The sequence below is a fragment of the Sciurus carolinensis genome, chromosome 3 (assembly GCF_902686445.1).
Source record: "Sciurus carolinensis chromosome 3, mSciCar1.2, whole genome shotgun sequence".
Lineage (NCBI taxonomy): Eukaryota > Metazoa > Chordata > Mammalia > Rodentia > Sciuridae > Sciurus > Sciurus carolinensis.
Genome location: NC_062215.1, coordinates 26,763,631 through 26,786,509, shown reverse-complemented (window position 1 = coordinate 26,786,509; position 22,879 = coordinate 26,763,631). Strand labels below are relative to the sequence as shown.

The following is a 22,879-nucleotide window of genomic DNA, read 5'->3' as shown; positions in this document are numbered from 1 at the left end:
CAGACGCGGTGACCAAAGCCTGTAATCCCAGATGCTTGGGAGGCCAAGGCAAGAGGATCGGAAGTTTGAGGCCAGCCTCACCAACCAAGGGAGGCTCTAAGTAAATTGTCTCAAAAAATAAAAGGGGCTTGGAATGTGGCTCAGTGGTTAAGTGTCTCTGGGTTCAACTCCCACCCAGTTCCAAGAAGAAAGAGATAGAGAAAGAATTACACTGAAAAAAAAAAAAAAAAAAAACTTGTAGCTGGGCACAGTGACTTATTACTGCAGTATCAGGTCCTGAGAGGTTGAGGGAAGAAGGATCATTACACTCATGAGTTTAAGGTCAGTCTGGAAAAAAGAGTGATATCCCATAGGGTGGCAGTCACTTGGAAAAAGTTATGAACGATTGTATTTGTACAACATTCAGAGGTAGTTGTTAAGGATCAAACCAGCCCCTCCACATGTATTCTACCACTGAGCTACACCTTCAGAACCCATATAACATGCTTGAAATAACAAAACTACAGAATAATAGATTAGTAGCTGCCAGGAGTTAGAGATGGGGAAGAGTATCTGCATGTGTCCATAAAGGGATAGCCCAAGGAAGTCTTGTGGTAATGGTTCTGTATTTGATTGTGGTGGCAATTACATGCATGACAAAGTTGCATGAAATTTTAAATACCTGACATAAATGAATGCATGTGAAACTGGTGAGATCAGAATAAATTCTGTAGGTTATACTAATGTCATTTTCCTGGTTTTAATATTGAACTGTAATTATGTAAGATGTTACCATTTGGGCAAAGGATATATGTGATTTCTTTGTACAAATTGTTGGCAATTTCTTCTGAATCTATAATTACTTAGAAATAAAAGAAATAAGTGGGATTAGAAAAAATGGTTGAGATTGTTGAAACTGGTTGAGAAGCCCAAGTGAGAAATGATTGTGGTGTGCACATAGGTTGTGACAAAAGAACTGGAGATAGGTACTTAGAGGGCATGTATTTAAGATTAAACCCAGAGAGGATGGTGCTGGTGCTTAGGATGTAGTGCATGAGAGAAAGAAGAGTAGAGAGCCAGGTGCAGTGGTGCACATCTGTAATCCCAGCACCTTGGGAGGCTGAGACAGGTGGATCACAAGTTTGAGGCCAGCCTCAGCAAATAGTGAGGCTCTGAGCAAATTAGTGAGACCCTGTCTCAAAATACAAAATAAAAAGGGCTTAAACACTGAGCTACACACCAGCTGAGGCCAGCCTCAGCAGATTAGTGAGGCCCTAAGCAACTCAGTGAGACCCTGTCTCTAAATAAAATATTTAAAAGGGCTGGGGATGTGGCTCAGTGCTTAAGCACTACTGGGTTCAATCCCTGGTACCAAAAAAAAAAGAAAAACTTTTTAGGCATCTCTTCTGAATCCCAATAGATTACTGCACACCTTCTCTCTGTGTCATACTCATGGCCTCTAGCTGGCATCTGTCGGTTCTTCATATGTCTGTCAATACTATGCAAAACCTGGGTTTGATCCCCAGGAAGGAAGAATGGAGATACACACAGTATTATTATTCTCATTTTTTCAGATGAGGAGATTTAGGGTCCATGGAGGGAGAATAACCTGCCCATATCCAAACAGCTAGAAGAGGTAGAACCAGGATTTCAAGTCAGTGTGTAACACCAAAGCCTGGGCTCTTAACCACAGGTGTGCTGGATCTCACTTCTGGTGGGGGTCACTGTGGGGTGCAAATAAATCATAATGCGACCACAAGGGGATGACATAATTATTTTTAAATGTAATTTGAGAAGATAGCTAGCTTCATACTGTGCAAACAATGGAACTGATTCAGAACATAACTGTCCTGTTATTAATGATTTAAGGAATGGGAGTAACCAATGCATTATTATACCAATGCATGAGAAATAGAAAGCCATCTTGGGATGCAGGGCAGAGAGAGAACATTCATAATACTAATCAAGAATGAGCCCCTGAGGACTCTTCACTGCCCATAATCAAGAATGAAGCATGAACCCTCCTATCTTTGACTTAAGTCAAACTACAAATCAAACAGCAGGATAGTTGGCAAAGGCAAATTGCCTGAGCTTTACAAAACCCACACACAAGTCATCTGCCTTTGACTCCTCAGTGCTTCTGAGTCCCCTGATTCCTGAAAGAGAGAAACAGAGAAATTTTAGGGATACCTGCAATATTTGCTGATAGAGGGAAAATAGTCATGAATTATCATCACGTAGTCTGATGTGGGTACCACATTTCCCCCAAAAAACTGGGGATTGAACCCAAGGCTTTACAATGGTAGGCAAGTGCTGTACCACTGAATTACACTCCAAGCCCAAGGAAGACCGATTTTTTTCTTGTTATATCAACTAGTATTAATGATAGTATTTCCTACCATTGTTTTTTTCCTCTTGTACTAGAGATTGACCCCAGGGGTACTTTACCACTGAGCTAAGTCCTCAGCCCTTTTTGCCTATGCTACCATGCCCAGTCAGTGGGTTGGTTTTTCTTTCTTTCTTTCTTTCTCTTTTCTTTTCTTTTCTTTTCTTTTCTTTTCTTTTCTTTTCTTTTCTTTTCTTTTCTTTTCTTTTCTCTTTTCTTTTCTTTCTTTCTTTCTTTCTTTTTCTTTTTCTTTCTCTCTCTTTCTCTCTCTCTCTCTTTCTCTTTCTCTCTTTCTTTCTTTCTTCTAGTTGTACATGGACAGAATGCCTTTGTTTTGTTTTTGTTTTTATGTGGTACTGAGGATGGAATCCAGTGCCTCACAGGTGCCAGGCAAGCACTCTGCCACTGAGCTATAGCCCCAGCCCCCCAGTGGAGACTTTCTTAATTTGCGGATGGAAGATTTGATGAACAGAAAGTTTAAATAATTAGTACCAGGCCACAAAACTGATAAATGGCAGAACTTGACTATGAATCCACCTTTATTCCTGTTCCCAAGCACATTCCTAACCACCACAATGTGCTGTGATGTGCTCAGGAATCAGACTTCCCTGCAGAATGAGACTTCAACAGTCACCATCCAACCCAAATTACATCAGTCATCTTATTTCTTTCTACTCAACTTATTGCTTTCCTTTGCTATCCCTGCAATTTCTGCTCTTATGAACAGTAACTCTAATACCATTGAACTTTTCTCCTTAAGTCCCTTAACTGTCTCCCCTTTTATTTTTATATCTTCTCACAGCCTTCTTGTTTCCACATTCTAAGCTTAGATACAATAAAGCCTTTGGCAAAAACATGGGCTCTCTGCCTTAACGGTTCAGGTACTTGCCCCTCCCCTGGTATAGTCTTTCAAACTAAACCTTTCTGGGGCAAAGGATTATGTGGGTGAAGAGGCTCAACATTCAAGGTAGCCATTTAGCATTAATTACCTTCTTGCTCACATGTGGTTTGACTCTCCAAGACAACCAATGGGGGAATCTGACTTAGGCCTAGTACTTTAAAAAAAAAAAAAAATTGTTTTTAGTTGTAGATAGATACACCACCTTTATTTTATTTATTTATGTAGCACTGAGGATTGAACCCAGTGCCTTACGCATGTGAGGCAAGCACTTTGGCCTGTCCAGTTTGGGGTTCAATGTCACATAATCAATTATTATAAGAATACTATCATTATAGTACCTTTCATATTAGTCAGGATGGGCTAAATTATACTGTAGCAAAGAAAGAAATCCCATTTCTAGGGGCTACACAAAACCCAATCCAGCTATGACCTAGCACCTCTCCAGTCAGCTGTCACGGAGAGTAACCCTGGGAGCCAGGCTTTTCTAACATCATCTCAGTATAAGGCCTAAGTGCACCGCAGAATTGCTAAGCGAACAGGAGAGTCATGCAGTGACTGTTATATGGTTGATTTGGCCTGGAGATGACATAAATCACTTCTCCTTTGAGCCCATAGAGCAGAAATAGTCAAATGGCCCTGCCTAACTCTAAACAGCTTAGGAAATATGGGGAACATGTAGCCTTCTGTGAGCTGGAAGTGTGTTTGCCTTTTTCTCATTAATGTGTTGCACACTACAATCTGTTCTCTCCTTTTTCAGTCTAGCTGTAAGCCATCCACTTATACCTTGGACTTTAACTTTCCACCTCTAAACCCATTCATTATTGCTTAAACCAATTTCTGTTCTTTGGAGCCTTCCACCTCCTGCCAAATGATGTGACCTCTGCTCTTTAACTTGCATGCCTCACCACAGGAATGTTTTCTCCCCTTCCCCCTGCCTAGTTTTGCATCTAGTCAGTTTCCAGGAGCTGCCAGCTGAGAGTGGCCTAAATTTTTTGTAAGTGGAGTTATTAAGAGCAAGGAGGAAGGGGCTGGGGAGATAGCTCAGTTGGTAGAGTGCTTGCCTGTCAAGCACAAGGCCCTGGGTTCAATCTCCAGCACCGGAAAAAAAAGAGCAAGGTGGTAAGAGCAAGGTGGTTAAAGCCCTCGCCTAGCATGCGTGAGACCCTGGGTTTGATCCTCAACACCACATAAAAATTAAAAATAAAGGTATTCTGTCCACCTACAACTAAAAAACAATTATATATATATATATATATATATATATATATACACATATATATGTATATATACATATATTTTTTTTTTAAAGATCAAGAGGTGAATGAAGAAAGGAACACAAAGAAAATACTGACAAGATAAAGCAAGTTAAAGCCTCCAGAACCCAGGTCCAGCAGTCACTCCTGGCCCACTATCTCCCTAAGACAGTTCAAAACAGGTCAGATGCAAAGAGCCCCAGTGATCTCTGGTAGAAATGGGTCTTTCTCATCCACAGTTTATGTATATTCTGATCACAATGAACATCAGTGTCATGTTTTAATTAAACATACTATTGTATCAGTATTGTCAAGGGAAAAAAGTCCATCAACTTAGTTTCAAATTTATGTTTTTGGTTTTTTTTTTTTTTTTTTTTGGTGTTGAGGTTGAAACCCAGGGCCTTGGGCATACTAGGCAAACAATCTACCACCAAGCTACATCACCAGCGCTCAGTCTTTATTTTTACATTATATCAAACTTTATACCAGATATTATGCTTTATTTATATTATACCAAATACACAATTAGAAAACAAGAATTTCCTTTTAGAAGTATGTATGCCTAGGAAGAAAACACATAAATTTAATGACTTGCTCATTTTTACCTTAGTAAGAATTAGCTTCGGGAGTTTTTGTTGTTGTTCTTGTTGGTTTGTTCATTCGTTTTTGTCTTTAATAATTGGTTGGGATCAATACATTGAAGATTGGGTAAAGAGAAAGAAGTAGGGGAAGGGAAGCTGGTGGGCTAGTAAGAAATACTTCATATGAGATATGGGATAGCACGTGGCAGCAAGTGGCCATTAAGTCTCGGGAATAGTAGACCAGTGGTGGTAGAATATTAGAATCAGCAAAGTAACAGAAAGGGGGAGTGTTTGACTCCAAAAGCAAACATGCCAGTCAGGATTTTAAGATTACAGATGTAACATAGGATCTTGAAACTCACCTGTTCCAACTCCCATATTGTGTTTGCCTTCATTACATCCCTCCCAGGCTGCTTGAGCAGGGCTAGGACAACCCCAGAAGTGGAGGATCCACTATTTCCAAAGTCTCCCTTAACCGTATTTGGACAACTCCCACTGATTTATTTTTATTTATTTTATTTTATTTTATTTTATTTTTGGTACTGGGGATTAAACTCAGGGGCACTTTACCACAGAGCTGCATCCCCAGACCACTGTATTTTTTAATTTTAGAACAGGGTCTTGAACTTGAAATGCTCCTGCCTCAGCTTCTGGAGTTCCTGAGATTATGGGCATATACACTGTGCCTGGCTCCCACTGACTTTTTAAGAAGTTCTTTTTTTTTTTATTTCCACTACTGGGCATCAAAACCAGGGCCTTGTGTGTGCTGGGGAAGCATCCTACCACTAAACTATATCCCCAGGGATTCAGGCATGCCAGGTACCCGCTCTATCATTAAGCAATATTCCCAGTCCTTTTAAGTAAATATTGTATTTTGAGGCAGGGTCTCAAGTTGCCAAGGCTGTCCTCAAACTTGTGATCCTCCTGCCTCTACCTCCTGAATAGCCGGGATCACTGCACCTGGCAAAAAATAAAGTTCTTTTTTTTTTTTTTTTTTTTTTTTTTTTAGTGCTGAGGATTGAACCCAGGGCCTATGTGCTTGCAAGGTAAGCACTCTACCAACTGAGCTATATCCCCAGTCCAAAAATAAAGTTTTTTTTTTTCCTTTTTAACTGTTTTAGTTATAGATGGACACAATACCTCTATTTATTTATATTTTTTTTTACGTGGTGCAGAGGATTGAACCCAGTGCCTCATACATGCCAGGCAAGCTTTCTACCACTGAGCTACAACTGCAGTCCCCCAAAATAAAATTCTTTCTTTGAAAAAACTGTACCTGGTCCCTTTGGAGAGCAGGGAAGAACGCTGGCTGTGAGGTTGGGTCTGGGAGGCCGAGTTTTGCTCTCATTCTGAATTGTTTCCTCACTTTTCTTGTGTGTATGTGCACTCATGTGGTGTGCACTTCCATGTGTCCTTGTCCGACATCCAGACTTCCTGTGGGATTAGTGGTTTCTCCTTTCAGTGCTGACTGGATCCCTTAACAGAACCCACAGAATATATTTTGCCAGTGATAGCAAAGGTCACTGAAACACAGAGCAATTTTATATGTGAGCCGTAAGATGCTGTGGCTTTCCCAAGGTCACAGAGCTTGCTGGCCATCAGAGCCTGGATCTGATTTAACATCCAAATGTGTGGTGGAGACAGAGGCAGTCTATCATCATCTAGTCATACGTGCCAGGCAAGCACTCTACCGCTGATCACACCCCAGTCCTGGTCATCCTTATCTTTATTCTGTACCTTCAGTATGATTTCAATTATGTAAAAATTCTTGGAGTAGCAGATTATAGAATTTGAGAAAAGAATGATAACTTTCTTTTTTTGGGGGGGCGGGGAGTTTTTGGGGGGGCCAGGGATCGAACCCAGCAGAGGTTAACCACTGAACCACATCCCCAGATTGTTTTTTTTTTTTTAATTTTATTTATTTATTTATTTTGAGTTGCTTTGGGCCTTGCTAACTTGCTAAGGCTGGCTTTAAACTTGCAATCCTCCTGCCTCAACCTCCTGAGCCACTGGGATTAGGCTGCACCACCACGACCAGCTAAGATTATAAATTTTAACATTTTTATAAAGCAATAGAGAATATCTCCTTCTGGGTCTTGATCTCTGCTAATCTGAGAATGAACAACAGAATGTCCTTTCCTTACATGCAAAATTCACCTTACATTAGAATGGGACATCAGCCAGGTTAAATCCTCTTCTTCCAGATAGATGATCTCATGTCAAACATATATTATTTGACTTTTGTTTTAGGAATTTGAAAAGGTGGAGGTGGAATGGGGCATGAGCTGAGAATCAGTAGCTCAGGATATGCAGCCATAAACTTGCACACAACTGTGGGTGATTGCTCGACTGTAGATCATCAGCACTGGCCAGAGACCTCCGAATGCTGAAGTCTCATGCCCCAAGGAATACTTCTCCCTCTGGGAGTTCTCAGCACTGTGGCAGAAGGAAAGAGCAAGTGTGTCTCTTGAGTCACATATGTTAAATTGAAATGAATAAGTGAGTATTGGTTCCCTGCTTCTAATGTGTGAGGCTGTTGACTGGCAGTGGTTACTATGCTTAGGTTTTCAACCAGCTCTATGGCCCTGACTAAAAATAAGCCACTGGTGTGAGACTAGCTGAGTCATTTTCATACATGAATATGTGGAGGAAAAAAGTGACAAAGGTCAGAGAGACTCTGTGGATTATTTCCCTTGTGACCAGACACCAGTCCTTGTTCCCAATCAGACCCTCTCTGTTTTATTTCAGATAAGCTGTACACCTTAAATAGAAAACATATTCAATGGCAATTCATTGTGTTTCCATTTGTTCATATCCTGTTTTCTGCTGATGGATTGACCTTGTCCTTAGAATTTTTATTTAATTTATTTATTTTGCTTTTCTGAGGAATAGAAGTTGATGTTAACCTTTGTGACTTTACTGTTTGTGGAGTGATTTCATATAGTGGTTTCTTCTGAGCAGTCAGCCATGCCCCTGGTGGTGCGCCAACCTAAGCATAGGTTCCTAGCTTCTCTTGAGGTAGTAGTCTTGTTGGGACAGGACCTGCCATGTGTTAAGATAGTCTTTCATAGTTTTTGTTTGTTTGCTTGCTTGCTTTTGTTGTTTTGAATCCAGGGCCTTAAGTGTGCCAGGCAAGCAATCTACCACCAGCCACACACCCAGCCCCGTGTACCCCCAATCACCAGTACTGGGGGTTGAACCCAGGGTCTCACACATATTAGGCTAGTGCTTAACCACTGAAACACATGCCTGGATCTTTTAATTTTTTATTTTAAGTCAGGGTCTCACTAAGTTGCTGAGGGCCTTGCTAATTTGCTCAGGCTGGCCTTGAACTTGCCATCCTCTTAACTCAGCCTCCCAAGCAGCTAGGACTACAGGGATGCTCGACCCTTTTTAAAGTTTGAGACAAGATATAATTATGTTGCTCAGTCTACCATCCTGCCTCAGCCTCCCGAGTTGCTGGGATTACAGGTGTGAGCTACCTCACCTGTCCAGACATAACCTTATTATCCCAGAGTGACTGCTTGTGACCTCAAGGAACCATTTCAATATTCCGTTTAGACCAAGTTTTCTTTTGAACTAGGTCTGTTTGGTAAGAGCTCAGAAACTAGGCCAGGTTCGGTTTAGACTAAACAAATAAATTATATATTCTGCTTATCTGAAAGGTGATCTGAGTTAACCTTCAAACCAATTATCTACCTAGACTCCCTTCCACTTGGCAAAATCCTGCAAGGAGGGCTTCATCTCAACACCCTCCCAACAAGAGTTAACTGCTTTCTGCTTCACCATCAGTGTTCTTTGTACATGCTTCGATTGTTGCACTTTCACACCAATATCCACTTGTGCTCTCAAACCTGCCTCGTTTACTAGACTGCTTATCTTGGGGACAAGGACTGTGCCAGATTCATCTTAACCTTGAACCTCCCACTTTCACCTTGGGTCTAGCACAAGACTCAGTCTTAACAGGCACCAAATGCTGACTGAACTGCACTGCATTTTCAAAGATGGTGGATTTCAGGAGTGTTGTTTTGGGTCACTAATATCTTTTCCCTAAGTCATACATTCAAAAAATTAGTTTCTTCCATTCAAGTAATGTGTCAAAATAAATTTATGGACTGAAACGGATTTGCGTGTCATTTCCAAAGAAATCTATTTAAAAAAACTATTTGGGGGGAGCAGGGCCTGGTGGCATACACCTGTAATCCCAACAATTAGGGAGGCTGAGGCAGGAGAATCAGAAGTTTGAGGCCAGCCTTGGCAACTTGGTGAGACCTTTGGCCATTTAGCAAGACCATATCTCAAAATAAAAAATGACAAGGGTTGGGGATGTAGCTCAGTAGTAAAGCACCCCTGGGTTCAATTCCCAGTACAAAAAAAAGACGAAAGAAAGAAAGAAAGGAAAGAAAGAAAGAAAGAAAGAAAGAAAGAAAGAAAGAAAGAAAGGAAGGAAGGAAGGAAGGAAGGAAGGAAGGAAGGAAAGAAAGAAAGAAAAGAAAGAAAGAAAGGAAGAAAGGAAGAAAGGAAGAAAGGAAGAAAGGAAAGAAAGGAAAGAAAGAAAGAAAGAAAGAAAGGAAGGAAGAAAGAAAGAAAGAAAGAAAGAAAGAAAGAAAGAAAGAAAGAAAGAAAGAAAGAAAGAGAGAGAAAGGAAGAAAGAAAGAAACTACTTGGGGCTGGGGGTTTAGCTCAGTGCTAGAGTGCTGGCCTATCACGTGAAGCCCACGGATCTTCAGAAGCAGCAGTGGCAGCAGCACCACCATCACAACAACAAAGACTTTCAAAGGAAAAACTGAGGACTCAGAATAATGCTATGGCACTCTTCAAGAACCTGGAATTCCATAGCTAGACTGCCCCACCAAAAACCGTCCAAGATTTGTAAGGAGTGATGAATCATTTGTCTTTTCACACTGCCACAAGGGTCTTGAGAACCCAGAACCTCCTCTTCTCATTTTCTTTCAGTGAGTTTCTCTCCCCAGGTGGGAAAATTTAAGTGTGAAACTATAGAAATGGATTTATATAGAAATAACAAGCCACGTATAGTGGTGCACACCTTGGGGAGGCTGAGGCAGGAGGATTGCAAGTTTAAGGCCAGATTGGGCAATTCAGCAAGACCCTCAGCAATTTGGCAAGACCCTGTCTCAAAATAAAAAATTAAAAGGGACTGAGGATGTAGCTCAGTGGTAGGTAGCGTGCTCCTGGGTTCAATCCCCAGCAATACACACAAAAACTAAAAGTTCCAGATGGCTGGACAAACAACAGGACTAGTAATTTCACCCTCCCAGTGATTATAGTTATTGTGTTTAGGAAGAAACTCCTCCCTTCCTGCCCTCATCAACTCCTCCCTCCTACTGCCCCCATTACTGTCCTCACTATTTTTGCAAGGCCAAGGAATCTCTTGAAGCAGAATTTCCTTCCCTTTAAAATCAAAAGTAAACACTCTAAGGTCTACAATGTGACCTGTTTTTTCCTTGATAACTCTCAGTCTTTAATAATTTCAGTCCTTGGGTTTAGAGGTGGGTGCTGGGAATCTTATCCAGTCTACATAATTAGGAACTAACACGACTCAATTTTAAGGCCAATCTCCTGTCACTCCCACCTAGAGGATTCTAGAATGATAAGAAGCCTTGGCAGATTCTCTAACAAACTCCTGCATTATAAAGAAATTAAGGCCCACAGTCCTCACTGCAGTGACAGGCACCTAGTAGGTACTCAGTAACTCTTTACTTTTTTGTTCCTGGCCTAAGTTGTTCAAAATGGCCAGTCCATACTAGAATACAAGGTTCACAATTTCAAACCATTTTATTTGTACTCTATCACATAAAGTTTTGTGTTTCTGCTGGCTCTTTAAAGACATTACTGCCATAAATTGTGTTTGTTTATGTACTTTCTGCAGTGCTAGGGATTGAACCCAGGGCCTCATGCAAGCTCGGCAAGTGTTCTACGACTGAGCTACATCTCTAGCTCCCTTTTTAAATTTTTAAAGAAGCTTTATTAAGATAAAATTTACATACCATAGAGTTCACCCATTTAAAGTATACTTTTTGATGCCTTTTAGTATATTGACAGAATTGTGTATTCACTGCTTCAATCAATTTTAAAACATTATCATTACCCCAGAAAGAAATCTGATTCTCACCAGCAGTCATTCCCACTTCCCTTCATCCCACCCTCTCTTGCCCACCAGTTCTCAGCAACCATTAATTTACTTCCAGGTTTTTTTTTTTTTTTTTTTCTTTTTTTTTCTGAACCAGGGATTGAGCCTAGGGGCACTTAGCCACTGAGACACACTCCCAGTCTTTTTTATTGTGAGACAGGGTCTGGCCAAGTTGCTTAGGGCCTCACTTAATTGCTGAGGCTGGCTTTGAATTTGCAATCCTCCCGCCTCTACCTCTTGAGTCTCTGAGTTTACAGGAGTACACCACTGCACCCAGATCAGGTTTTGTTTTTGTTTTTTTAATTAGAGCTTTATATTTACACATACTAGTTGGGTTCATCTTGACAAATTCATAACATGCATGGGATTCAATTTCAGGTCATGATCTCCCCCTCTTCGTCCCTTTAGCCTCCCCCAAACACTTATTTACTGTCTCTATAGGTGTGGCTATTCTGAACATTTCATATAAATGGAACCATACAATATGTAATCTTTTGTGACTATCTTTTTTCACTTAGCATAATGTCTTGAAATTTCATCCATGTTATTGTACGTACTTTTTTTAAAATATTTTTTTATTGTCAATGGACCTTTACTTTATTTGTAAATATGTGGTGTGAGAATTGAACCCAGTGCCTCTCACATGTCAGGCAAGTGCTTTACCATCTGAGCCACAACCCCAGCCCCTCGTACATACTTTTTTATTGCTGAATAATATTCCATTATATACATATAGTGCATTATATTTATCTGTTTGCCAGTTGATGGCTATTTAGCTGAATTAAATTAATTTACAGGTCTGGGGGTCAAACATAGGACCTTACACATACTAGTGCTAATTCTATCACTGAGCTATATATTCCCAACGCTGAATTTAATTTTAAGCAATTAAATGTGATTGCTGATAACTACCAGAAGCCTAAAATTAAGACATAAATATAGATCTCATATCTATGTTGAACTCACACCTAAAGAAAAATCCTTATTATGAAGACTTTAATTATAACCCAATGCCTGAAAATCAACATACTTTTTTTCTCTAACTTTTCTGATGTGCATGATGATAATATTGAGGAAAGATAAAGTAAAGACTTGCCCTAAGTTTTCCTGCTCTTCTGACCCCTAGGAAAGTAGAGGCACCTATATAGATAGATTGCCTGAGTGAAGGCCTCAGGAAGAGAAGAGAAAATCAGAAGAAATGCAGAGCGAGACTTTTTCTGGCTTTCAAATGAGTGGGCAAATACTGGTATGATAGACCACTCCTGTAATCCCAGTAAGCAGGGAGGCTGAGGAGCAGGAGAGCAAGTTCCACACTAGCCTGGTATAACTTACTGGGACGCTGTCTTAAAAAATAAAAAGGATTGGGGATGTAGCTTAGGGGTAAATTTCCCCTGGGTTCAATCCCCAGAACCAAACCAACCAAAACCAAACCAAAAAGAATGTAAAAGGGAGGTTGAGACAGGACATTTGGAGATCACATCCCATCAACTGGTTGGCATGCCTATATCCCAAACATATAAGCAATATAAGAATGACTGTGGGACAAGGGTGAGGAAAACAGCACAGGTGCAAATTCACTCATTAATACTTAAAATTTTCATCTTTGTCCTTCTGAGCTGATCGTTGGCTTTTGCCCAACCTCCATACTGTTTGTTTTGGTTTCCAGGAGGGTCAAGGATGGGAGACTTGCCAGGTGCGGTGGCTCGGGAGGCTGAAGCAGGAGAATCACGAGTTCAAAGCCAGTCTCAGCAAAAGCGAGGAGCTAAGCAACTCAGGGAGACCCTGTTTCTAAATAAAATGCAAAATAGGGCTGGAGATGTGGCTTAGTGGTCGAGTGACGTTGAGTTCAATCCCCCGTACTAAAAAAAACAAAGGGGAGACTTTAGCCGGGCTTGGTGGCTCACACATGTAATCCCAGTGGAGGCAGCAGAGGCAGGAGGATCGCATGTTCAATGCCAACCTCAGCAAGCGAAGAGAGGTCCTAAACAATTTAGCGAGACCCTGTCTCAAAATAAAAAATAATAAAAAGGGCTGAGAATGTGCTCTCTTGAGTTAGGATATTTACGATCCCAGGAATTACATTCTTTACCCAAGTCCTTCATTTCCTCCTGTTCTTTGATAAGTTGGGGCCAGAGAACTCCTGAGTCACCTGTGGCAGAAAAAGGATTTTGGGGAGTGTCTTCCGCCCCATTTGCAGACGCCAGAAGAGAACACTGGGAAGGATCCTTGACTCAGGCCGCCCTAGGCTTGGGTGTTGTGTCATTCCCCACACGTGACGCTCTCCCAGGCGGCGGCGACCTCACATATCATGAGACTTATTCATCCCACTGACTCCACCCCTTTCCTCTCCCTACTTCTCAACCTTCTACTTCCCCGCTCCGCACCCCCACTGTCCCCACCACTTCTAGACCGGGGAAGAGAGGGTGGTTGGAGGCCTAGAATTTCTTCTCCCTAAGTTGGCCGGGGCAGAGAAACCGTTTGGGAAAATGCAAGATGTGGAGTTTCGGTTTTACCCTTCTCCAGAATGCTTTGTACTTCCTGTTTTAGATTATTTTTACCCTTCTCTAACCCAAACAGTACTACCCTACTTGAGAGCACATTAGATTCTCCGTCATGGTTCCATTTTTCTGGGTTCGGAATTCTCAATCAGAACTAGTTTGAGTCCGGGCTCAGCCTTTTTCCTGTTCTAGCTACGTGACCTTGAGTGAACCACAACTTTTCTGGGCCTACTTTGTGAAAAGGAGGCCAAACATCTCCAGCAGCACGCCGGTTGTGATGAATAAGTGGGAAAGCGCCTGTGAACTGTGAAAAAGCAATAGAAATGTTAGCTGCGTTAGTCCTGGGGGGCTAGTCACTCTTCCAGAACCCCTCCCTTTCCTTTGGAACGGCCTCGCAAATCCAGCCTCAGCTCGGAACCTTTCCCGTTGGCGTCTCGCCGGTCGCGCGGCGCTGGGTGTTGACGCCACGGCCTTCCTCCCTCGGCGCACGCTGACGCATAGCCCCGCCCCCGGCCGCGCCTGGCCTCCCGTGGAGCCCCGCCCACCGGGCAGACGCGGCGCCGACCCCGCCCCGCGGGTGACGCGTAGCGCGCGCGGCTGGGCCGCCCCGGCAGTTGGTGCTGCGGCGGTTGGGGTGAGTGCGCTCACCCCACCCCTCCCCACCTCCGGCCCCGGCCCCCACCCCGCCTGGCCCAGCCCTAGCCCCAGCCGGGCCCGTCCCGTGCGGGCCCGTGCGGTCCCTCAGCCGGCGACGCCCCGGGCCGCCCGCCTGCCCACCACCATGGAGCTGGAGGACGGTGTGGTGTACCAGGAGGAGCCCGGCGGCTCCGGGGCCGTGATGTCGGAGCGGGTGTCCGGCCTGGCCGGCTCCATCTACCGCGAGTTCGAGCGGCTCATCGGGCGCTACGACGAGGAGGTGGTCAAGGAGCTGATGCCACTGGTGGTGGCCGTGCTGGAGAACCTGGACTCGGTGTTCGCGCAGGACCAGGAACACCAGGTGGAGCTGGAGCTACTGCGGGACGACAACGAGCAGCTCATCACCCAGTACGAGCGGGAGAAGGCGCTGCGCAAGCATGCCGAGGAGGTGAGGGCCAGCGGGCTGCGAGGGTGCGGGGCCGGGGGTCGCGGCCCGGCCGGGCCCGGGACGCGAGGCGCGCCGGGCCTCCTGGAGGACGGGCCTGAGGAGAGGCCTCGGGCGCCGAGCCCAGCCGCCTTGCGGGCCCCCGAGGTTCGCGCCGACGTTGGAAGCCGAGGCAAGGCCAGCGAGTGTTCAGGAAAGGGAGTGAGGTGGAAGGCAGGGCCCGGGGAGGAAGCGACAGCCTGGCATGAGGGCACCTGGGGTTGGCAAGGGCGGAGTCTTTAGGGTGTCTGGTTGCTCCTTGGTGTTTAGGGAAGTTTCCGACCACCTTAGGATGGTCGGACGGCGGTTCAAACTTTTACCATTGGGGAGGGGGGTTACTTCTGTCTTGGCTATGTAACTTCCGCTGGTTCCAGTACCTTTCCAGGGGGTTGTTGCTGCTTTGGGAAGTTAGAGATCTCCCTCTTTCGGTCAGTTGCTTCTTGACATTTTAATCCCTTTGAGAAAGATCTTATTTTATGTCCTATGTGATATTCTTAACATTTGTCATCACTTAAATGTTGTATAGCAATGCTCAATAAATACATAGTATGCGCTGTTTTGTTTTATTGGTATCCCACACGAAAGCATTCCTCCGTATCAGGTGGTAACCTTGGACAGTTCCCTTCAAAAGCGCCCTGTTTATTTATAAGAGGACTGGGGGGCGGAGTTGAGGAGGTGTGGGTGACTGTTGGCAACACTTTTCCTGTCTTGAGTTTGCTTCTCAAACTGCAGTTTACAGGTGCACTTGGCCGGCTGTTAACTGGAGCACCTGAGTAGTGACCTCGGTGCTCTCACCTGGAATCTGTGAGCCTTTTGGAGCTCTAAGGTGCAAATGATATGCCCTTGGCTTCGTTAGAGAGTCAAAGATTTTAGCTTTCAGGTTGTGTTGGCATTATTTCTGTGGAACTTTTATCAAAAGCAGGCAGTGCCCTAATTGTCTTTGTTTCCTTAAGCATCTGCCATAACTGGCTAAATAAATAGTGACTGAACGAGGCTAAATAATTATTGAAGGAACCACGTGTTATTTTTCAGAAATACTTGAAAAGTGTTTAGGATGTGAGATTTGTTCAGTAGCTCCTTTCCTAATGTTAAACAGGGAAACCGCTTAAACTTTTTGTTTTGTTTCATCACATATATCTTTGCACCCAGTTGTTTTTTAGCTTGATTATAGTGACCATTTTTAGTTATGATTTTGAGATCCCGTTGTCTCAAAGGAATGTTATTGAATTTGCCAAACAATTGGGTTTATTTCAAGAATATTTCTAAGTATATAGGAAGGGAAGGGTTTAAAGAACAAATGACAATGAGACCACAATTTCCACTAGTTTATTAACAGTTTATAGAATAGAGGTTAAGTACACTTTCTAAGCTGGCTTGCTACTTCTTCATGCTCATACAGGCCTGTGACAGTGTGTGGATTGTATGTGGAATAGACTGGGGAATTAACCACATGTCCACACAGGTGAGGAGGAGACTCAGCATGATCTATCAGGCCCAGCATCATCTGTCACCTCTGGTAAAAGAAGTACTCCCTCCAGCCTTAAACTCGTGTCAGCTCATGTAAACATGGGCAAAATGCCAAGGTCACACGTGCCAGGAAAACTGCCACAGGTTGCAGAAATTGACCAGCTGGTAGGCTTTGGATTTTATATTAATTTCTTAAACAACCCCCCCCCCCCTTTTTGGTACCGGGAATTAAACCCAGGGACACTTTACCACTGAACTACATCCCAGTCCTTTTTATTTATTTATTTATTTATTATTTTGGGGGGGGGGGACAGTACCAGGAATTGAACTCAGGGACACTCAACCACTGAGCCACATTCCCAGCCCTATTTTGTATTTTATTTAGAGATAGGGTCTTGCTGAGTTGTTTAGTGCCTTGCTTTTGCTGAAGCTGGTTTTGAGGCTCCTGCCTCAGCCTCCCCAGCTGCTGGGATTACAAGTGTGCACCACCACACCTGTCTCCTTTTTATTTTTTATTTTGAGACAAGGTCTCTTTAAGTTGTTGAGACTGACCTGGAACTTGTGATCCTCCTGCCTCAGCCTCCTGAGTCTCTGGGATTCGGGGCATGCACCAACCCAGCTTAAGTAAACAACTTTTAAAAAGTAGGTTAAATCATGACTTCCTTTGTAGTGTATACTTTTTCAGTCACATCTGTAAAATCCCCATAATGAAACCTTTGGGCAAAGGATCATGACCGGAGAACACTGATCAAGTGTTAGATGACGCAACTCCCAGACCACAAACATAAAACCATTTCATTATTAGTCTTCATCTAAGATCATAAAACTCAAAACCAATTTTGCCTTATACCTAGAAATTCAATCTCTTAGGTCAATATGCAGAGTGAATTTTGTTTAATACCCTGGTTTGTGCCTTTAACATGAAGACTAAGAGTCTGTTCTTATAGCAAAAAGTGCCTCAGGATATTTACAGCAAAAGTAATTTGAAAGCATAAAAATTGTCTATCACCAGAGTGTAAAGTAAATTCTGAGCACCTTTGTGTAAATTTAGGAGAGTATGTAAATGATAAGAATGTTTTAGGAGCCTGTGGGGTGCAGTAATCACTTGCTTGCAGAAATTGTCAACAAGGAGTCAGAAGTTTAATCTTTATTATAATGATAGGACTTAAGTTAAATACACTGTTTTTCTTTGCTTTTTTTTGTGTGTGTGTGGTTGCTGTTTTAGTGATTCTTGAAAACACAGGAGTTGGAGGAATGTAACTTTGTGGCAGAGTGCATGCTAGTCACTCTGGGTTTGATCAAAGCACCACAAAAAAATAAAACCAAAAATAACCCAAACACCTAAAGGAGGACTGATTTTTAGATAGATTTGGACTAGTTTCAAATGTTAATCAAGTAATTGGCCATATTTTCTCCCAGTACTTTCCCCTTTGGGCTCCCTGACACATCTTTCCATTTCTTATTCAAGCCCTGTCATATGCCTTTACCCATGCTGTTCTGGTGGCCCAGAATGCTCTTCCCTTAGAGCTTCACCTGGAATGTTATTATATCTTTATTTATTCAATTAAGATTTAGAAAGCTTGAAGTACATTCTAATGCTTTGTTGATTTCTGTAGTACCTACATAATACTAATACATTTAAAAACATACTTCATTTTTCAAAATGTCGTTGTTCTTGCTGAATCATTTGAACTAGCTTCACCCTGGCTCTAGTCAGACTAGATACGCCCCTACCCCTAGTTTATCCTTATTTTCTGGTACTTTCTGAAATGAACAATCTCAGTTTTGCAGGGGTGTGTGTGTATGTGTGTATGGTTGTTACCTTTTGAAATGATAATCAGTTAACCATTTTTTAATTCTTAGGATAGATCTTATTCTTCCTTTTTTTTATTATTTTTTCTTAACCTTAAGAGATCTATGGGTGTAGATATTAAGGGAGATGCCATTATATGCCATTCACATTTTGACTTAGTTAAAATTGCAAAAGAGAATACCAAATTGGGTATGGTACCTTAGTAGACCCAGGACTTCTAGTCAGAAGGTGGATTAATAGAGGACAATTCATGAGATTGCCAGAGTGTGTACTATAGGTCACTCATTCAGTTATGTTTTAAGAGACTAGGAGGTTCCAAGTTCAGTGGTGCATGCTTGTAATCCCAGCAACTCAGAAAGCTAAGGCACAAGTACAAGGTCAGCCTCAGCAACCTACCCAGACCCTGTGTCAAAATAAGAAATAAAAAGGACTGGTAATGTAGCTCAGTGGTAAAGTGTTTCTGGGTTCAGTCTTTAGCCCCTACCTGCATGCAAATATATGCAAAGTCTGGGAGGTTCCTCCTTCCCAGAATCCTCAGTTTACCTTTAACTATAGGCTGCATACTTCAAACCTAAGGTTTGGAGGAGAATTGATATTAGAGCTTAGCCAGTTGTGTTTTTTTGTTCTGTTGACTAATGGCTGAGTTATTTTGAAAACACCTTTCTTGCTTTGCTCAGCACTCATAATGAATACAGCTGTCACCAAAATAAATAATTAAACTGAGGTCATAAATATCCAACATAGATCCAGTTTAATAATTTATGTAATGTATGTATTTAAAAGACTGATATTTACAAATATGTTTACAAATTCTATTTTATATTTTGAAATCTTGGCCAGTGATATTTAATTATTGGTTTGAAAATAGCACTGTGTTCTCTGTTTAATTGCCTGTTTTATACTTCTAGGCAAGTGTTCTACCACTGAGCTCCATCCCCATCCCTTTTTATTGTCTTTTGAGACAGGGTCTCTCTAAGTTGTCCAGACTGGTTTTGAATTTACTATTCTGCTTCAGCCTCCTGAGTAGCTAGAATTAGTAGGTATGCATCACCACACCCAGCCCCCTCTGCTTTATGTTAGGAAAAATTTCAAACATACAGAAAAATTAAAGGTACATTGATCAACTGGGCGCAATGGTGCATACCTGTAATTCCAGATTATTAGAGAGACTCTAAGGAATTTAGTGAGATCCTGTCTTAAAATAAAAATCAAAAAAGGCTGAGGATATAGCTCAGTGGTAAAGCAACCCTGGGTTCCAAACAATTATAGATTTGATTGATTTCAAGTAGGAAATAAACAGTGATGGGATAATGGGATGATGAGTAAAGAGACAGGTACTTTAGATGGAACAAACAAGTTTATAAAAGGTTGAGCTTCCCTTGCAGCAAATAATTCATCTCATAAGAATAATTATTTAGATCTGAAAATTTCTCATTATTCTAAAAACTTCAGAAAAGTACTTAACTCTTATAAATGCATTTCTTCCTCTGTTGATCTTATTCCTTCTCATACTTGACTTCTTGGCAATATTTAACTCTTCTGTCCATTCCTGTTGAAAAACAACACCACCACCACCACTATCATCATGGTGTTGGGGATCAAACCCAGGGCCTCACACATGCTAGGCAAGGGATCTCCCTTTGAGTCCCATCCCCAACCCAGAGAAACACTACTTTTTTGTGTGGAGGGGTACTGGGGATTGAACTCAGTGGTGCTTAATCACTGAGCCACATCCCCAGCCTTTTAAAATGTTTTATGTAGAGACAGGGTCTCACTTAGTTGCTTAGGGCCTTTCTAAATTGTTGAGGTTGGCTTTGTACTTGTGATCCTCCTGCCTCAGCCTCCTCAGCCACTGGGATTACAGGTATTTGCCTTCTCCTGATGAGTTGTGTGATTTTGAAATCTCTTGTTTTCCTTTTACCTATTTGACTACCCTTAAATTTCCCTTAATGTGTTGTTGTTGTTTTCCCCTTGTCATTTCTAAGGTCCTCTTTAGTTTTCCTTCTGCATATTGCCTAGCAGATATTTTCCATTCCCATAGGTTCATTTACCATTGGTTGATTATCTCAAAATGTATATCTCATCCATTTAACAGACACTTATATTAAGCACCAGCTGTGTGCCTGGTAGTGTGCCCGCTGGGGATGCACATGTGAATAAAACAGACAAGGTCTCTCGTGTTGTGGATCCAAATTACATTAATTTTTGGACATGTATTTTTCAGCATGGCCAAAACTGAACTTGTGCCAGGTGTAGTGCTGCATGCCTATAATCCCAGTGGCCCAGGAGGCTGAGGCAGGAGGATCATGAGTTCAAAGCTAGTCTCAGCAATTTAGCAAGGCCCTAAGCAACTCAGTGAGACCCTGTCTCTAAATAAAATATTTTTAAAGGTTGGGGATTAAGACCCCCCTGGGTTCAGTCCCTGGTACCAAAACAAAACAAAACTGAACTTGCCTCCCAAGACTGCTTGTCCTGTTTTTTTACCATCTACCTGCCCAGAAATCTGGTCACCATCTCTAACTTTACTCTCTCCCTCACCTCTCTCCCTACTTTGTTTTTTCTTTTCTTTTCTTCCTCCTCCTCTCCCCTCCTCCCTCCTCTCCTCTCCTGCCTCCTCTCTTCCTCCCCCTTTCCCTCCTCCTAAACCTTTTCTCCCTCCTCCTCTTCTTTCATTGTTGTTGTCTTTTTATCTTTTTTGAAATGTGGTTTCCCAAGCTGATCTTGACAAACTCATGAACTCAAGCAATCCTCCTGCTTTGGCCTCTGAAAAAGCTGGTACTGCAGGATTGCTGCTTTACTTTCTTTTGTTTCCAACTTTCAACTATCTCTGGAATCTCTTTAATTCTTTGTAAGAATTAATTTCTACCAATCTGGTACAAGTCACCAACATCTCTCACCTCAAATGCAAACTCCACAGAACTGGAATTTCATGTCATTCACTATTATATCCCAGTAACTGGCACATAGGAAGTGCTGAATAAATGACTGATTTTTCTGTTTCTGGTATTTCCAAAATGGAAAAACCCTTAATGACTCTGTTTAAAGTTCTTGAAATGACCTAGGTTCCCAACATATTAGACCCTAGGATTGAGCTGCCCTTTATTTTGTCTCTGAGCCATACTTTACATTTGGAGTTTGTTTCACAAAATGTATTCTCTCCAGGTCTTAATAAAAACTGTTTCTTTGCTTAGCTCACTTTTTGCTCTTCTGTTGCCTAATTGTATTCATCTAGATTTTAATTCTGGAACAGAATTTTGAACACTCAAGTTCGAATTATGCCTGTCTCATATCCTTCCACAGAATATTGTTCTTCCCTAATCTTAGCATTTTTGGTATTGTATCAAATTGAACGATTGATTGCTTTTTTATTTTTGCTGTGCTAAACATTGAACCAGACCCTCACACATGTAAGCAAGCACTGTACCATTGAAGCTATATCACCATTTCAAACCTATTGTTTATTTCCCCAGCAAACTACTGGGATGCAGTAGATGCTTAATAAATATTTGTTGGTTGGATGAGTGAATATGCTAAAAGTCAGATTGTCATACCTAACCATTTAACGTTCTCTTTGAGCATTCAAATTATTGTCCTTACTGTTGGTGCCAGGTTATGCTAAAACTTGCAAAAAGTTCTTCAGTAAGTTCTATGACTTTTGCATATACAGAAAAATTATGACTTCTCCTGAATATGGTTATTTCAGACATTTTCCCTACATTGTCCTAATCTAGACATATTTATGCATTTGAAAGTTTTCAATATTGAGATCTTTCTGGGGACTGGCGTTGTAGCTCAGTGGTGGAGTGCTTGCCTCACATAAATAAATAAATAAATAAATAAATAAATAAAGACATTGTGTCCATCTACAACTAAAGAAAAATTTTTAAAAAATCACTCTGGGAAAAAAAGATGACTGGAATTACTATCACAAATATTTCAGGAATTCTACATTTGCAAAGGTTGTTCTAGGTAATCTTTTTTTTTTTTTTTTTTTGTACTGGGGATTGAACCCAGGGGCATTTAGCCACTGAGCCATATCTCTAGCCCTTTTTATTTTTTATTTTGAGACAACTTGTCACCAAGTTGCTGAGGGCCTCACTAACTTGCTGAGGCTGGCCTTGAATTTGAGATCCTCCAACCTCAGCCTCCCACATTGTAGGCATGTTCCACCTTGTCTGGCCCATTCTTTTAAACTTAATAGAGGCTCTTTGTTGTGTTTTAAAATCACTTTAGTCACAAATATTTGTTTCTGAGTTAGTGAGAAATATGTTTGGTCTGTCTGAATTCCTCACACAAATAAAGATTAAATGCCAAAATACAATTTTAACTATTTGTTTAGAATATGTTAGACACCCCCCCCCCACCCCCATGCTGGGGATTTGAGCCTGAAGGTGCTCTACCACGGAGAGCACATCTCCAGTTCTTCTTAAAACATTTACCTTTTTAATTTTTTATTTTTAGACTTTTTCAGGCTTTAATAGTATGGTAACATAATTCCTGCTTGATAACTTCAGTGATAAGCCACCAAGTTTCTCTTCTTCCTTCTTGTGTTTTTGGGTAAGACAGTAGGAAACAAATTCTCTGTTTGCTATAGTGATTAGTCATAGGGACTAATAAGGAATATAAAATAGACCTGAAATATAAGGAGACTAGTAAAGCAAATCTTGAATTAGTGTTTATGTTTGACTACATTTACATAATTATAAATGATATTTTTTGGGTCAGAAAAT

General features: G+C 41.7%; 1 protein-coding gene across 8 annotated transcripts in view; it reads left to right on the top strand.

The window, feature by feature from the left end:
- Positions 1-14,355: 14,355 nt before the first annotated feature.
- Positions 14,356-22,879, top strand: part of Spag9 (sperm associated antigen 9) — a 130,239-nt gene continuing 121,715 nt past the window's right edge. For 6 of the 8 annotated variants that reach the window (XM_047542891.1, XM_047542892.1, XM_047542889.1 and 3 more), the window contains exon 1: positions 14,356-14,833. In XM_047542891.1, the coding sequence (XP_047398847.1) occupies positions 14,531-14,833 (303 nt within the window). In that variant the 5' untranslated portion in view covers positions 14,356-14,530. The remainder of the gene's footprint in view (positions 14,834-22,879) is intronic. The other 2 variants (XM_047542893.1, XM_047542890.1) reach the window with 1 other exon arrangement.